The sequence below is a fragment of the Hippichthys cyanospilos genome, chromosome 5, assembly GCF_059441005.1.
Source record: "Hippichthys cyanospilos isolate Australia breed blue-spotted pipefish chromosome 5, RoL_Hcya_1.0, whole genome shotgun sequence".
Taxonomy (NCBI): Eukaryota; Metazoa; Chordata; class Actinopteri; order Syngnathiformes; family Syngnathidae; genus Hippichthys; species Hippichthys cyanospilos.
This window is the reverse complement of record NC_142373.1, coordinates 3070266-3087795: the sequence shown is the minus strand read 5'-3', so window position 1 is coordinate 3087795 and position 17530 is coordinate 3070266. Positions and strand designations below refer to the sequence as shown.

Below are 17530 nucleotides of genomic sequence, written 5' to 3'. Positions count from 1 at the left end.
TACTCAAGCGCTTGTGCATTTCTGGCGCATGCTTGATGACGCAAAGCCTTGAAAAAAAATTACACTGACTGACCACCGGCTGAGTCGAGTTCACGTCCATCAATCAAGGTCCGTACAGACGGTCCGTGTATTTACCACAAAGCTTTACATAATAAAGCACAAAATGTGGAAGCACTTGCCAAAGGTGACCATTTCATCAGCGACTGGTCAATGAGGTGACAGATGGCCCAGCTCTGCTGCAAATACTTTGAAATATTATTGGTGAGCTTAATTCCACAGCATCCAATAGCTGCTCAACAAAGCTCGACACAAAGAGAATGTCACCATAGCAGCAGAAAGTTTATGAGGAGAACCAGTGGGAGAACACGAATGGGGCTATACAGTTCCTGAGGCACAAACTTTAAAACTCATCAAAGCACAAATACAATAATGGGATGAACAAAAAGCAACTGATTGTAAGACCAATGATAATACAGAGTAAGAGCTTTAGCAACAGCAGTTTACAAAGTTGAATTGTCACCCAGATTTGTGGTTATAATGCTTTTATCTTAAGCCCAGGCCAGGGTGATGATCGAAGGACTTCCAGTGACAATAGTTGTAGGCACAGATCTCCGCTTCCTTCCTGCATGGTTGCACTTCTGGAGAAAAAAAAAAAAATCAGTGCCTGAGTTTGAAATGGTTTGGTACCATTTTTGTGAACGTACTGTATGTAAATTCTAAATTACCCGATTGCAAGAGTCCCCCTGTTGAACGCACAGCTCTACTCTGCAGTGCAGAAACATTTCATTGTTGGTATCTGAGAACTTAAAAGCATTGAACGAGAAGTAGTTAGATGTTCCTTCTCCATTTCCTTCAATCTTGATCGTCCCATCAGTCGGGTTGGGACATCTGCTCAGAAACAGCATTGCAGAAATGTCGGATATAGCCAGCAACCACATCTTTGTTAACCTTCTGATCGATACTTACCCTCCACTGATAAGGTCATATCGAAGACTACCAGTTGAAGCCGACTGATTTGTGGCCCAGCAGGAATCTGTCACCAGGGATATTGCACTTCCACCCAATCCATTAGCCTTCATCTCAACCCAGATCTTCTGATTTAGCCTGACGCCAGTGCTTAGCTCTATGAGTTGCGTTCTCTCAGGGTCCGTGTATGCTGCCATGGTCAAGGTATAATTCCACTCTCCTGACGTAAAGTGTTTAATCACGGGACTACAAAGCAAAAGCAACAAAAATAGAGAAGCTGTTTTCTGTATCTCATACACATTTTTAGATAGTGTAACTGAGATGGGACACCAACTGCTCACCTGTCTATCATTCTGATGGCCATGCCCTCAAGGTCTGGTTGGTCAAAATGGCAGGAGAAATCCATAAGTAGTTTGTTGGAACGGGTCACCACAGTAGAGATGTTAGGAGTCACGATGAGGTTCTGGTATGTAATTTTTGTGGTGTTTGCCTTAAAGTTCAAATAAAATGTGCACAGAATGTTAGTTTACTGTATCTATGGCTGTCTAGATACAAGCAATCAAACAGCGTTTTTGAGGGGTACAAGCCTTGATAATTGCACCGCAGGTGTTATCCCGTGTGAAGTTGAATTTCACCATGTGAGTTTCCTTGTCAATGACACCTCTGCATCGCTCATCATTAAGGTGCAGCTTTGTATAGTCAATGCCTTTCTCCTCCAGAAGGCAACAAAACATGTCAATCGATGCAGACGAATGTCTGCAAGCCATTGGCTCACCTGAACATAGATTTTACCATAGTTAGCGAAAAGTGAATACAATATTGAAAATTCCGAAAGAATTGTGATGTGTTGTTCCGGACACACCAAACTTGTCTGTAGATCTATAGTTGGAGGCAAAAATGGCCCGGCATAGACAGTGGGTTTCTCCATCATAGCCTTCACCGCAGAACTCGTGTTCACTACAGTACTTGTCTCTGCAGAGGTCCTGAGCACCAGCATCTGGATACGATATCATGAAAAATCAACAACTTTATCATGAAACCGTCATTCCAGAGAATCCCTAAAGCAGTTGGACTGAAGGGTAATGCAATCATCAAATTTATAGGGTTCTTTGAAAAAAAAAAAAATCATAACAATGAATACTCCCTTATATCCACTGCCTTAGACTGGTTCAATTTCTACCTCAAAGACCGCATTCTGTTCTGTCAGCAAAAAAGCTTCTCATTAGTTCCCTACTAAGCGACTGAAAGCCGCGTAGCGTAAAATTAAGAAAGGCCGTTTACGGGTTTAAAGTGAATGCAGCATGTATATTCTGGTGTCCCAGAGAGCCCATTATTTGGAGGCATATGCTGAGAGAGTGCACGAATACAAATGCAATTCGCTATTGGTTTCAGTGCACAAAAGCGCGGAATCTACAAAACCTAGGCATATTAACAACAGGTGACAATACGGCGCATGCAGCAGGCTGTACACGATACAAGGAAGCCACAAAGTAAGGTAAAATCTGGTTGTATCGCGATGTCTTTGTTGGTGGGTTTTTTTTCTGTTCAGTGGGTGAATAACTCAAATGCATAGAATAACTGGTCATCCTAACTCCCAAACCGATTGTTGTGTACTATCTTGAAACTTGTTCTGCGTGGAGCACCCCCTTCCCCTTTCTTCTCCTTCTTTTATTTACGATCCGTATACAAACCCTCTGTTTCCTTTTTTTTTTCTATTTTTATTTGTGATTGGCATACAGACCAGTAACTCACTCGCACATGATTTGTATTACGTTGACAAAAGTTATCCTTGACGTCCCGGAGCTAAAAAAAAAAAAAAAAAAAAAAAACATGACAGCCCCGGCGTTCTCTGTGTAATTTACCAGACTACAATAATATAAAAAAAATGATGATGTGATGGAACACATTTATTTACATCTTATTGAATGTTTTGATGTGATAGAATACATTTATTTACATCTTATTAAAGTTTATTAGCGAGGTTTTAAAATAAGTAACTGTCTAAGTATTACACATTGTTCCATTAAGCTGTGGCCCTAGACTTATTTCCTGGGGCCAAAGAGATGAACTCCTGGTTCCCTTTTTATCAGACATTCTAAATTCTCACAATTGGACACCAAAATTACATTTTCCCAGCTTGAAGCTTGACCATCTCAGTAAATTCCTCCTGAGTCAAACCCACAGGATTTGGGGTGTCTGTTTTTTTTTCTTTACCTCCATCATACCAGCACTCACTCTCACTTAGCGTTGTACCATGAGGAACAGACGCTTCAAGCCACTCTGCTTCCAAGCTCCGGAATGTTCTACCAGCTTTTTATGTAAAGTGTCCTTGACAGTCTTACAAGCTGTTACTCATAGAAATATGCTATAACAAGTAAGCCAGTGGACTGAAAAGAAATCTGTATGACCGAGAGCTTGTGTTATGATAAACATCGTCCTTACCGCAGTTAGCCAACGACCTCCATCCGTCAATGTTGACGTTACTTTGATTGCGGCAGGCTCGGACATACGCCTCCATTAAGTGGCACTTTAGACCGTCCACTGCAGGATACTGGCACAAATTGTTGACACAAGCTGACACATAGGGCTCTGGGTCGATGTGCACATGGCACTGGCTAAAGGGATCTTGCCACATGAGATGGCACCTGTTGAATATCGAGAAAGAAGACGTGGAATGTGGGTGTTAAACTGGGAACAAATAGTTTGTGTCCATGAATGTGTCTAACCGCTAAGCGTGTGTTTACCATTCAGTTGAGGTTTTGCAGTTTATCATACTTTCATCAGCTTCCTCGTGTCGCGTCTCACACCTTTTTGGGTAATTAACACCAAACAATTAGCAAACAGTCCAATCATTTAAATAGCTGCTTCAGTGTTTGTGGACTTACCCAGTGTTGCTGTGCTCAGAAATTCTCTCTTGATTAAAATCCAAAGAGGAATTGCCACATAGTCCACGAACAACAGATGCATTTTTGCCTGACAATATTGAGGGGAGAATATATGAGTTGTGTAACGCACTCTGGTACTTTTTTTTTGATTCATCACAGAAATTATTCATTTCATGGCTCTTTCAGACAGTATCTTTGGGAAAGGTACCTTTGAAGGCAGAACATGCATAATAACTCACTGAAGCAATCCCAATTGCAAAGGCTAATTTAGACGCAGCCCACAAAGGCTTGTTTTCCTTTTAACTGGCTGTTTCAATGGTATTGTCCTTCAAGTCCAACTATTTTCTAATACTCTTTGCACACAATGGTTCAGTGGCCAAAAATAGGTCAGTGGAGAAAGAACAGCAATATAATCCTCCAAAACAGAAGAATTTGCAGCTTTTTTCGTCTTATGACCATTGAGCTGGCTACTAATAACAACCTTCAATTACACACTCACAAAGAATAAAAGTCTGATGTAATTGATAACTCTCTCAATGCTTATCAGAAACTGCATAGGCCATGTCCTTCAAAGAGTAACCATTTTTTTATTCTACTTATAGGGAAACATAGCATTTTTAGCATATGTTGACAAACTATTCAGCTTCTATTCTATTCTATTCTATTCTATTCTATTCTATTCAGCAACAAGATGGCACTGTCTGTTTGATTGTTCAGCATTGTGTGTGTGTGTGTGTGTGTGTGTTTGTGTGTGTAAGAGATCAACATGAATTTTTGCTGGCCATAACGTGACAGACTGAACACTAAGTTCTAAATAATTTTGATCCATACCCATTAGGTGAATCTGCGCAGTGTTGCCATCAAAGAAAACCGAAAGTGTATAGTTGGAGCCTAATATTGTGGCAGTGACTCCACTCCGGTCCTTGGAGATTTCCACGCCATGGAAGATTTTCGCTGTAGCGCTTATGTCCTGCAGCTCTCTGTTTATCTTTAAACCATGAGAAGAGCACATTTTAGTTCAGGAATCCTATCATAATCCAAATGATGTTGCTTGACTGACAACAAAGTCCTTGAGAAATTGTGTAATGTATGTGGGCTGACAGTTTTGATCTCTCTTGTGCACTTGTTGGATGCACTCTAAACAACTGGGAGCATAAAAGTACAGTGCAAAAAGTCGATTTTGAAAAAGTAAAAGAAGGCTTATCATAAAAAATATACTGTATTCTGTACACACTGTAATATAAGTTAAACTAGGTTTGAGAATCATGTTTTCTTAAATCAATTTACCAGTAAATTAGTCAGTAAATGCGTAATCACTTCAATGTGCTTTGCAAACCCAAGGTAGAAAAGTGCATGACGATTCAAAATAAGAACTACTTTCTTAAATTGTACCTTATACTGAGAACTATTTGTTTAAATTTGATTTGGAAATTGCTTAAATGAACAATGTCTGGCTTGTTTTTGCACTTGGTCTGTTCTTAGAACCATTAGAAAATGAATTTTGCCCATGGTACAAAAGTGCAAGACAATTTAAATTAAGAACATTTACTTATTTTTTTTTACCTTATTTTGAGAACTATTTGCTTGAATTTTATTTGGAACTACTCAGGTTGTTCATAAAACCGTTGGAGGAACAAAAAGCCTTGAATTAGGTTTTCTAAGCAAGGAAAAAAAATCTTACAACATGGCAGATTTTTTGTTGTTGCTTAAAACAAGAAACTGTACAAATTTTCGTTTTTCTTCCCCAGATTTGTGGTGCAGCGGTTTTTACAGTGTGCAATTCTAACCAAGACCAAAATAAGCCTACAATAGCTACCTCTGGTTAGAATTTACCACTATATACTGTCTGATGAATCATCATATTTCAGAATCCTTCATTTCCACTCACTTCCACTCTGCCACCTTGTAACAACCTAATCCGAACATCTTGGCTGTCCAGATGCAGGATCACGTGGTCCATGAAGCAAACATCTTTACGGCGCCGTTCGCGGAAAACCCCATGGACCCGAACATTTGGGACAGCGTCTGACGTCATTAGATTGTATCCACAGCGGTCAGAGACGGTGTGAACCCGGCCGACGAAATCGATGATGGTGGAACCGGTCAGAGTGCACATGGTGTTGAAGGCACAACTGAAAGAGCGCATACGGATACATACAAACAATAGCATCATTATAGGGAGCTGGAAGATGAAGCGTTTGGGCAGCACACTGGTTTACCTGCCATTGCCCTGGCAATGGTGCATGGGAGGACATTTATTGACCCTAGTGACAACCCCGTTCACTCCGCATGTCACCATAGAGCAAATGTATGGGTCACTTACAGTGGTATTGGTCATGTAAACAAAGCCTGGGATTTGAGAAGGTGAGATCCATGTGAGGGTATCGTAATATACAGTTGGTCCTGTTTGATCAACTTACCTGCCATTCTGCATCCACTTATGTCCTTAATGATGCCCATGCTCGTTTCATTGGTTGGAAACACATGCTTTGAAACTGTTTGGCCATTTACTTGTATGTCTGCCACCTATGGGTTAAACCAAAGACACTTACAAAGTAGAATATATTTTGTCTTAGTTATAATGAAGATTGATGAAAAAGAGGCCAATCTTATGGTTTGGTTGGCTCATTCTTATCATCACACTGGCTCAGTTTTAGTCCTTTTGAGTCATTTAGATGCAGACAGAAGCTTGGAAGTAGTCTTGTCTTTCAACATTCCATTGCAAACTTGTTATTATTTTTGGGTGGTTGGGAAGCTACTAATTATCCATTCCTTATTATGAGAGGAAGGTGAAAACCTATTTTTCTTTAACAGCGCTTAGTCACAACTTGTAGTCATCGATATGTAAATATATGCATAAAGAGACATTTTGCCTGACTGCCACTGTTGATTTTCCAGGTAAAGTCTGTCATTTGTAGCTTGTAATTTATCAATGTCCAATTGTACTCTGCATTTGCATTTGTTACACAACTTTGCTTTAACCAGAACAAAGAGAGAAATGATGACAGAAGAGAAACCATGAGGGCTCAGTGTAAACATACAAACTCCATACAGGAAGGCTGGTGCGAGGTGGATTTGAACTCGAGTCTCTGAACTGTGAATAATAGTTCTAATTCTAGTGTTATCCCACTGCCGGTTAATGATAGGAGCCGGGCTTATCCAAGAACACCAAAAATCCACATACAACTGTGATAGGCTGTCCATTCGAGTGCATTGGAAACATGCTGATATAATCCAAACGAATTTTTTAAAATGCAGGTAAACATTTATTATGCATTTTCAACAAAATGTGGTGAGGGCAGAAAAATATATTTAAAAAATATGGGGAAAAAGTGAAAGCAAAACCTAATTTGAAACTGCCCTTAGTCTAGTTGATATGTGATCAGTTCAACAAACTTGAGTATCCAACAAACCTGGCATAAGGATCTCAACCATTTCTCAAAAACTCGAGAAAAATTACCATCATGATACCGTCGATTTCTGCTTTGCCCCAGCCAGTCTCCTCTCTTGCCATTGGAATCATAAATACATGCTTTTTGATCTTTTTTTTTTTTAAATGTAGCTACCCTTGGCACATTTATTTTCTTGGGTAAATTTCTCATGCTATTGTGCCTAACAACCCAATCCTTTGCTGCCTCAGCGATGCTTTCAGTCCACATAGAAAAATACTTGAAATGATTGTATGATTCTTGATCATATACACTGTAGGTATCGGCCGTTAGGTAATGATTTAGTTTATTTAGACAGTAATCTAAATACTTACAAGATCAATATCCGTGTACCCGGAATATGTTTTGATGGCCAAAATTGCTTGTTTTCCAAAGTTTCCCAGTTCGACTTGTTGAATCTGTTGATGTGAAATTCAAAACAAACACATGACAATTATTTGTCAGTAGGCGAAACAGAAAAAAACAAAGCCCACCTGGGAATGGTGACTGTCTTTCAGAGGTATAACGTTGACACATTGCCCACTATACTTCAGGCTTGGTAACATTTCATGAATGCCGGATCCGGTGGGTATTTCTTGCGTGAGTACAGACCAGTTGCCATTGTCCGCCATTCCTCCAGAGACAAGGATACAGTCGTTCTGGTCTGTATCTTCATATGCGTCGGAGAAGCAAAGTGCAAATTTGCTGTTGTTGAAGGCCACCTGATTACAAGATGACAAGGAGAAAATGAGGTTGGCATAAACTTTCAAGAAACACCAGTTAGTCCTGCCGAAGACTAGCAAATGTTTTATGTGTTATGCAGGTTCCTCATAGAAAACTGAGAAGCTCTTAATCTAATTATGTGTCATTGTGCCCTACACATCATTTTGAAGCTTTTAGGATTGCTAAACGTATGTAGAAATAGTCCCCATAAATAAAACCGAATGAAAACATTGCTTGTTTTGGTTTAAGCTGGAGTTAAAAAAAAATGTCTGACAAATGTATTTTCATTTTCATCATTTTCATTCGTTACGAATTCATCACACCGGCAATCGTTTCTTTCAATACTCTTTCTCGTAATTTCATGTGACTTAGCATGTCATGAGATCTTCTCAATGCGCGAGAGTAGCATATCAAAGCATCATGAGCTTGAATACAGATGCATTGAAAGGATTTTTTATTTGTTTAAAAGAAAAACACACAAAGAAATCAATGAACCGAAACATTCATGTAATACCAAGTGGCCAACTAATACTTTTGTATATTTTGATTTAGAATTAAATATTTGTGTGTTTAGGTATGTTTTTTTAAACCATGCATTTGATTGATAAAGATTGATGTTTCATGAATAAACTTACACTAATCAATACTAGAGTGAATAGAATTGAAATGAATCGAAAACAGTTCTAATCGAAATCTTGTAACTCTGAATCATTTTTTATGAAATTGGTATTCATATCCAACACTTGTTTTCAGGCATTAACAAGATTTTGCTGCATAAGAAGAGGGACTCAATATTTCTTATTTTCAGCCGTTTAAAGTCCATTTTCTTTCTTTCTGCAGGAAAAAAAAAATGACTTGAGTGCGTTACTTACGTGTACTAGTTCATATTTGTGTCCGTAGTATGTGATGGGACATGTGGAGATGTTGATATTGCCAAAGTTGGTGAAAGTCTGGTTCATTACAGCAGAGCCTGAAGAATACAGTAGGAACAGCTGTCACGTGTATTAACATTCTAAACAGCATTTCAAAATATTCGCTTTTAAACAATTGCATGATTCAGGGAGACAAGGCTGACTGATCAGGCAAAGAACTTTGACACATTTACAAAATATAAACACAGAACTTGCTGGCACATTTGCTTCGCCATCTTACCGAGAGTGCAAAGTATTGCCAGGTACAAGATGAACATTTTGGAGCTCCACTGCCTCTCAAGCAGCTGAAATAAACAAAAATGCATTTGTTTGAATCGTTACTACTGCACCCACACATTTTTCCGAGGGCTGCCATGTTGCATGATGACCGGGTTATAAAAGCAGAATTAAAGTGGTCCAGAGCCGTCACCTGTTATAGGTCCCCTTCTTAAAACTGCCTCGCAAAAGTGGGGTAGTAAATATTGCAAACATTTTTGTGGACACTCAATATTTCTTCTTATGAACCCAATCTGTCCACCTATTTTCTAAAGTGCTCATCTTTGAGTTGTGTCTAAACTGGAGCCCATTCCAGCAGAATGTTGTATAGCAAGACAAACATACAGTTGACTAAACTTCCACATACCATTTTTGCACAAATAACTGATGTTATGACATGCATCGTCCAGTGTGGGTAATCCGTGACTTTTTTTTTTCTCAATTTTTAATCCTACGGTTTATATGCCGGTGTGGTTTATAGTCCGGAAAATACAGTCTATGTTTATTTATTTAATATATTTAGTTACTTATAAAAGGGCAAATGTTGAAGCATTACCTTTGAAGATTCAATTGAAATGAACGTAGGTAATTCAATTCAAACTACTACACCTTGGCAGCTGAATTCTGCTAACCTTGCAACCAAACAGAGCGGCGACTCACCAGCGCAAAGACAGGCAAAAATGGACGTTTAAGTAGTTTTACTTTAAAAGGTTGCTTGAGGACTCAATGGAAAATTTGAAAAAAATTGCACACTTTGTGCTGACTTCAAACACCATAGTCGTTGCACATGTTGGGCGCTGCATCTCAGGGTAAAACACCATGCTCAAGTTACCTCCGCAGGGCCTCACAAACACTGCTGGAGAGTGGTGCTGTTGGGCAGAAGTAAACCTACAGTGTAGATGTGAAAAATTTTGAGAATTACTTTTATGACCAGACTAAGAGAAAAAAATCCATGTAACGATGAGTCAGATTTAATAGTTCGACCATTGTGTTTCACAGGAACAAAAAAGAATCATATTAAAGGATCAAACTAAATACTATTTTTTATTTTATGTTTTTACATTACTTGCAAATACTGTGTTTCTTGAAATCTGTTTTCAAATATCATGATGTCTTTGCGCTCTTACCTTCTCGGCTGAATCTGTATGTTGAGGTTTGCTTGGATTTCTCTGTGTTGAGGAAGCACTGGCTCAATCTTTTTACTTGTGTGTCTTTAAGTCATAGAGAGCTGCTTGAAAATTACCTCGTGTCACTCAACATTCCATTGCAAAAGAGTTGTTGTTGTGCTGTGGGGACGCTGACAATTATCTCAAGCAGAAGGTGAAAAACAAATTTTCTTTCACAGCGCTTGTCACAAATTGTAGTCATTGTTGTGTAACTTGCATAAATGCTATATGTAGTTGCATTATGTAACATTTCATTGAATGTCTTTCAGTGTTATGCAAATTACTTTTTAATGCAATACATATTAATTCAAAATAATTTGTTATATTATTGAACAAATTTGAATGTCACACAACTTTTATCAAACTTTTAAGGAATCATTTGGTTTCAACCAAAACTTTGACAAAAATGTGTGTAAAATTTAGCTTTAATCGCACAGAAATGAGCTACATACAAAAGATGCAGCGCATTCGAACAACATACTAACCAAATCAAAGGTTCCTAATCTGGATTCAATCCAACCCCAGGGGTTCGTTAGATTGGTTACGGGTTCGGTGGAGCCTCTGTTGTGGAGGTCAAGATACACCTGACTCATGGTGTCAGTTTGTGATGACTCACCACGCTTGGTCACCACTAACTGTAGATGATCACGTTTCATTGCTTGGGCAATCAAGGCTGCGGGGAATTTAGTGCTCTCAGTAGTGAACGTGTGACTGATATGGTCGTACGTCGTGTGATTTCTTGAATATTTTAATCCATCCAAACTATTAACGTCGTTTTTAGCAAAAAAAGAAGTGGTCAGCACTGAAATTTATTCTACCATTTTTTGTTGGACATAAAAACAAAAGAACAGGAACGGACTTTACTGTGAAAATGACAAGTGAGTCGCACAAAGTGCTGATGCAGATGAGATGAGATTGGAGAAGTCACAGAAAATTGTACAAATAGTACTGAAACAGAACCAATGGATTTATGAATTCAAAAGTTCAACCTGAAATTGCACTTCAAAGTCCGTCCGTTCATTCATCCATCCTCGGCTGTCTTCGGGCGGTAGGAGGGGGACACCCTGAACTTGTTGCCAGCCAATTGCAAGGCACTCAGGAACAAACAACCGTTCACGCTCCCAATCACAGCTGAGGAGAATTTAGAGTGTCCAATGCACCTACCATGTATGTTTTTGGAGTGTGGAAGGAAGCTGGAGCACTCGGAGAGAACGCATGCAGGTTTGACGAGAACATGAAAACTCCACAGAGGAAGGCTCCGGCCAGCTGGAATCGACTCGAGACGATCAACTGTGAGGCGAAAGTGCTAACCACTCTTCCACCGAGCCGCCCACCTAAAAGTCAAATACGGTATATGACAAAATAATGAATTGAACAGCAGCGATATCAAAACATTTTGAGATGGTCAAATTGCTGTTGACAAATCTAAATGGATTGCCCTGATATCAACCCTTACACTGCTGGCAAACATGAGCTGGCATAATTACTGCACATGCCATTTGTAGGTTTTGTTATATGGCGTTCTGTGCAGACATCTTTTTGTTAAGGATTTGCAAAGTTCAGCAAGATCAGAATATTTTTCTCAGTTTTTCTCTTGTGTGTTTACCATGTATAACAGCATGCTGCATATTTTGAATGTCTCAAGACAAAAGAAAGAGCTCCTAAAGCCTGTTCAGTTTCCAACCCCAAGTGACACAAATACAAAAAGATGATTTGACAGTTGAACAATGACATGTACCAGTTCAATGATGAGCTCCCACAGAACAATAGTTGACATGAAAATGTATTATATAACTTCACACGCAAGAGAACTTGTTTGCTGCTTCTATCTCTGCTTAAAAGGGCCCCAGAAATGAAGCAAATATAGCAGTGATTTTATGATTTGGAACTTAAAATATCAGCTGTAAAAATACGCTAACTGCATGTGTGTTGCGTGTATGTTTTCTGACAGATGGTATTCAGAAGTTTTAAAAACATTCATTTCTTATTTCATGAATTCAATAGTCTGATCACATCAGTGCTAGACAATACAAGTCATTGCTGAGTGTCATTTTTTTTCAAGAAATTGTAAGAAACAAGCAAAACAAAATTTGATGAACCAAGCAGAGAATTAAACTCTGCTTGGTTCATCCAATTTGCATTTAAATGTGTTACGTTCGTAACAGGGAACTATTGGGCAGCTGGACCCCAGATAGAAGGACAGCTCGTATAGAGTCCCCAAAAAATTTTATAAAAGAAAAAGTGCACGCATCACGTGGGAGGACAAAAATAACAAATGCAAAGTACAACTGGAAGGCGATCTCAGGTTAAAGTACAACAAAAATAGTCATAGAAGAAAACCTGTTTATGCTATAAGTACACACCCATAGGAAACAGGGAACGGAGCCAACAGGAAAACAGCTAAAAGTAACAACCAAAAATGCAGCAACTATGGAAAAACTCGGAAGGAAAGAAAGTATCAATGTCAAATTGGCTAGGCTGGCAAGTAACAAATACTCAGCAACTGGGAACTTAGAAAGACACAACGGGTGGCGTAGAAATAATTCGGCGCCGTTGTGATTCGGATGCAAATAAGAAACTCCTGAAGTGTTTTTTTATTTTTTTTACACAACCCACCCAAGCTCTTAATTGGACCCATAGCCATGCACTTGCTAACACAAATGCATTTCTTTGGAACTCTCAAGTAGTCTTTGGTGAGTGACATCATTTCCAGGCCACAAGTCATCCTAAATAATGTTCTTTACCATGAAACTGTAGAGATGCCTTGGCGCCTTGTGGCGATGCATTGTTTACATTCAGGCCAACAGTTATTTGAGTGTCCAAAAAAAATAAGAGCATGAAAATAGACCTTTTTTTCGTGCTAAAGGAATGTATTTCACGCTGTTTACGCCAGGTGTTTTATTTTTTTGTTGTCGTTTTAATTTCTCGAGAATAGACTTCTAATGTGAGCATTTGCATGTTTGTCATTTAATGTTGATCTTATGTGCAAGATGGCGCCTGCCACAGCAGATGACTCCGTTTCACTCTCCCGTCGCAGACACTTCTTTTTAAATTATTTTTGCCTTATTGTTGATATTCAACATACGTCACGCATGACCACAAGCCACAGTAGAGACACACTTAATAACATCGGTAAAGTTCATCATGAACTTTCATTTAGCCTCGCACACTTTGACTTTCTGTTACGCCAGGACGATGTAGCAGCCCCAGCCTCAGTTGAACTGAGCGACTGCCAAACGAAGTGGCCAAGGCGGAAACGAGCCCAGATGGGAGTCCTGCATTGTATAGTGCATATAGTGTGTGCGTGTGTGTGTGTGTGTGTGTGTGTGTGTATACGTGTGCGCATGGGTGTGAGCTTTTTAAAAAATATTTATTTTATTTTATTCTTGCATCACAATCACTTTCCATTTTAAAGAGGACAGGATTTTTCTGCCTTCTCAGTGTGGTCAAGGCAAGCTGCAGAAAAAAAAACTGTCTCTGCTTGGGATCCCCCTAGATTACTGACAAAGTATGGGAGGGTGCTAAGGAGGAGGAGAAGATACACTTCGGTACATCATAGAAAATGTCTGAGCTTTGCAGTCATAAAAGCTGGCCGAGTTGAGGGTCGGTTTGTCCTCTGATCTCTGTGATGAACGGGATGCGGGACCAAGCTAAGCTGTGCTTCCCGCAGCTTGTCAACAATTCTTGCAGAAAGACGGAGCATCCTCGCTCTGCCACATCTCTCACCTACATGCTGCTGTCGGCCATCTCTCTGATCACCATCACTCTGAACCTGCTGGTCATCATCGCCATCTCTCACTACAAGTCAGCGCATCGTGATTCCGACTCCAATCGAACAGTCTCGATTTATGACCAAGTCCAGGAATAATCATGAAATGTTTCTCTCTGTTTAGGCAACTGCACAACCCCACAAACCTGATACTGCTTTCTCTGGCCACCTCTGACTTCTTCGTGGGCTTTCTCATGTTGTTTCAGATGTTCCTTTTTGAAGGTTGTTGGCATTTCGGTGACCTGGGCTGCGTGATATTCTATCTTCTGAATTACATGATAACTTCTGCCTCAATTGGAAGCATGGTGCTCATTTCAATTGACCGCTACGTGGCTATATGTGACCCTCTGCATTACCCTATCAAGATCACCCAAAAAAGAATCATAATCAGCATTTTGCTATGCTGGTCTTTTTCCTTCATTTTCCACTATGTGTGTTTTATGGACACTCTAAAACAACCCGGAAGATACAACACCTGTGTAGGCAAATGTGAGATTGTGGTAAGTTATGCTGCAGGCATGACTGACCTTTTTTTGTCATTCATAGGCCCAATAACTGTCATTATGCTTCTGTACATGCGAGTGTTCTTCGTGGCTGTGTCTCAGGCGCGTGCTGTGCGCCTTCACGTGGGAGTTGTTATGTTGCAGCGCTCGCAGGGTTTAGCTGCCAGGAGTTCTGAACTGAAGGCAGCCAGGACTCTTGGTGTGGTGGTGGTGGTCTTTATTGCATGTGTTATGCCCTATTTCAGTGTCACCATCTCGGGCCAGTACATTTTGCTCAATGCATCCTCAGGCTTTATCCTCATTTACTTGTTTTTCTTCAATTCCTGTCTGAATCCGCTGATCTATGCCCTTTTCTATCCCTGGTTCAGAAGGTCCATCAAACTTATTGTGACGCTTCAGATTCTGCAGCCTGGCTCCAGCCAGTCCAACATATTGTAAACAAACACTCATATTTTCAAATGTCATGATGGCCACAATACAATTTCTTCTCCGTTCTGTTTCATATTAAACATAGCTCTGCTGTTTTTGTCTTTGAGCCTTAATGGGTTTTTTTTGGTTGTTCATGTTTGCATCACGCAAAAAAAAAAAAAAAATCACATTCACAGGAGAAATGCTCATTAGTGCAGAACTGTCATCGCTCACACTGCTCATCAGACAATCAGCCCCACACACACATCTTCATCAGTGTGATTTAGATATATTATAGATATTGATTAGCGTAATTTAGAATAATTATGTGACATTTGGGTCGCATGTAAAAACATTGGATCTGTGTCATTCACACAGCCATTAAAACATCAGAAACACATTGGATGGGGCCACTTTAGGCTGCAGTGTGAACCTAGCCTTCAAATGTGGGAGGAACCAGGAAACAGAACCAGGAAAAAACTCACATGGGCACTTGAAAGAATATGCCCCCACCAGAGAGGTTGCCAGAGATGAAAGCGAACCACGATCTCTGCAGATGTACTAACCGGAGCCTAATGTAGCACAATAAATAAATAAAAGACAACAGAGCAAACTTATAAATTGAGAGTTCATATTTCCAGTTATGTTGGTGAGCGTAATATAAAAGTATTGCAATACTAGTGTAATGCCTTACATTTGAAATACAGTAATACTGTATTGTAATGTAACAAATCACTTTGAAATTACAATAATAAGTAATAAATAATGCATTACAGCTTTGAAGTAACTTACCCAAAACTGGATTTCTTGCAGACAGGAGATATATGTCTGCTTTCTGTATTGTTTTCCACATGTCCCTGTGGTTCTTTTATTCATTAAAAATGTAGATGTCAGGCCAGTCAAAAACTGAGTTTTATCTTTATCACTTTATACAGGTCACTTACGCACATACTTCAAGGAAGCGACTCTCGGCTTTTATTGCTTATCTGCTCTGCATATGACCCAAAATCACACAGCTTCAGGTTGGACAGGATTGTGGCCATTGTAAGGAAACTTTGAGGGTTTTTTTTTTCCTTTTTATTTCTTTTTGTGCTTTGACTAGTGTTGTAGGCTTTGCTTGTTTAATGCAAAATGTTACACTGGTTGCAATTGGGGATTGCGTTTTATAAATAAGGTTGTAAAAATATAATCTTTACTGCCATCTAATGGCTCGGTATGCCTGTAAATTGATTGAAATATGCACGAATGTGTTTGTTTGTAGAGGCTTTTTTTTAACAAGCAAAAGTGTACGGGATAAGGTTTTGAAAATGTGTAAACAAGGCCGAAGTCTGCAAACTTCAGCCAGTTCATTCTCCCTTTTCAACTGGTTTGACAACATTCCATTCAATCAGCCCATTACTTCCTGGTGCACCCAATTACCGTATTTTCTGGACTATAAGGCGCACCGGATTATAAGGCGCACCATCAATGAATGGCTGAGTTTCAAAAATGTCTTATATAAGGCGCACCGGATTGTAAAACGCACATAGAGTTGAAACCATAGTACTGGCTGGGGTTGCATTATGCATCCACTAGATAAAGTTGTGTTATGCAGCCACTAGATAGTGCTTCACACAAGGGAATGTATTAAAAACAATCAGCAAAGTCATCAAACTTTATTAATAGAATATAAACTTTATTCATGCAATATAAGTGTTGTATGGATATTATACTAACAAATATTTGTTATTAAAAAAATCAGATAAAACAGAGAATGCGTTATTGGTAATTGCTATTTAACTACTAAACAGGAGCCGCAGAATAGATCCAGATCAAGCCATGCACTCATGAACACGCTGCGCCGCAATCCTTTTGATTTTCCCCTCTGCATGCATTATATATTTTTGACCAGCTATTTCGTTATGAAACACAAAGAAGTTACAAATAAACAAAAGTCAGGGAAATTTAGACGAGAAACATGCAACGGTAGTAGTGAGGAGCCAAGCGCGGGTGAAGGCATGGTGCCGCCGTCTTTTTCATTTATTCCTCTGCATGCATGATATTAACCCGCTATTTCGTTATGGAGCACAAAGAAGTTACGGATAAACGAGAGTCAGGGACATTTAAACAAGAAACACGCAACGGTATGAATGAGGAGCCAAGCGCGGGTGAAGGCATGCTGTCTTTTTAATTTTTGCCTCGGCATGCATGATATATTTTTGACCACCTATTTTGATATGGAGCGCAAAGAAGTTATGAATAAACAAAAGTCAGGGAAATTTAAACAAAAAATATGCAACGTTATGAGTGGGGAGCCAAGCGTAGGTGAGGGCCTGGCGCCGCCATCTTTTTAGTTTTTCCTCGGCACGCATGATATATTCTAACCCGCTATTTTGTTATGGAGCACAAACAAGTTACGAATAAACGAAAGTCAGGGAAATTTAAATGACAAACATGAGTGTGGTGCCACACACTCTTAAGGCGTCAAAAAAAAAAAAAAAATCGGGTTGGGCCTG

The 17530-nt window shown here is 39.4% G+C and overlaps 2 protein-coding genes across 4 annotated transcripts; one reads left to right on the top strand and one right to left on the bottom strand.

Moving 5' to 3' along the window:
- Positions 1-320: 320 nt before the first annotated feature.
- Positions 321-8961, bottom strand: LOC148423175 (uncharacterized). The gene is made up of 16 exons (XM_088414961.1): positions 8875-8961; positions 7774-8001; positions 7615-7698; positions 6272-6377; positions 6071-6200; positions 5740-5983; positions 4683-4839; positions 3852-3939; positions 3711-3773; positions 3409-3611; positions 1829-1963; positions 1554-1741; positions 1308-1456; positions 967-1212; positions 726-888; positions 321-638 (listed from the first exon to the last, which is right to left on the bottom strand). Exons 1-16 carry the CDS (start codon positions 8959-8961, stop codon positions 549-551), a joined length of 2361 nt encoding a protein of 786 aa, XP_088271087.1. The 3' UTR covers positions 321-548.
- Positions 8962-13955: 4994 nt separating this feature from the next.
- LOC148423174 (trace amine-associated receptor 1-like) lies at positions 13956-15065 on the top strand. 3 transcript variants are annotated; one of them, XM_088414819.1, is made up of 2 exons: positions 13956-14065; positions 14248-15065. In XM_088414819.1, exons 1-2 carry the CDS (start codon positions 13984-13986, stop codon positions 15063-15065), a joined length of 900 nt encoding a protein of 299 aa, XP_088270945.1. In that variant the 5' UTR covers positions 13956-13983. The 3 variants fall into 3 exon arrangements, with proteins under 3 accessions (XP_088270945.1, XP_088270943.1, XP_088270944.1); XM_088414817.1 differs by having other exon boundaries at positions 13956-14159; positions 14249-15065; XM_088414818.1 differs by having other exon boundaries at positions 14014-14159; positions 14213-15065.
- Positions 15066-17530: the final 2465 nt, after the last annotated feature.

Bases quoted from the DNA above. Each gene is read 5' to 3' on its own strand.
- LOC148423174 (XM_088414817.1), top strand. From the start codon at position 13,984: ATGAACGGGATGCGGGACCAAGCTAAGCTGTGCTTCCCGCAGCTTGTC. The intron at 14,160-14,248 runs GTCAGCGCATCG...CTCTCTGTTTAG, and splicing joins ATCGCCATCTCTCACTACAA to GCAACTGCACAACCCCACAA.
- LOC148423175 (XM_088414961.1), bottom strand. From the start codon at position 8,961: ATGAACCAGACTTTCACCAACTTTGGCAATATCAACATCTCCACATGT. The intron at 8,002-8,874 runs GTAAGTAACGCA...TCTTGTAATCAG, and splicing joins ACAAATATGAACTAGTACAC to GTGGCCTTCAACAACAGCAA. The intron at 639-725 runs GTAATTTAGAAT...TTTTTTCTCCAG, and splicing joins AGGGGGACTCTTGCAATCGG to AAGTGCAACCATGCAGGAAG.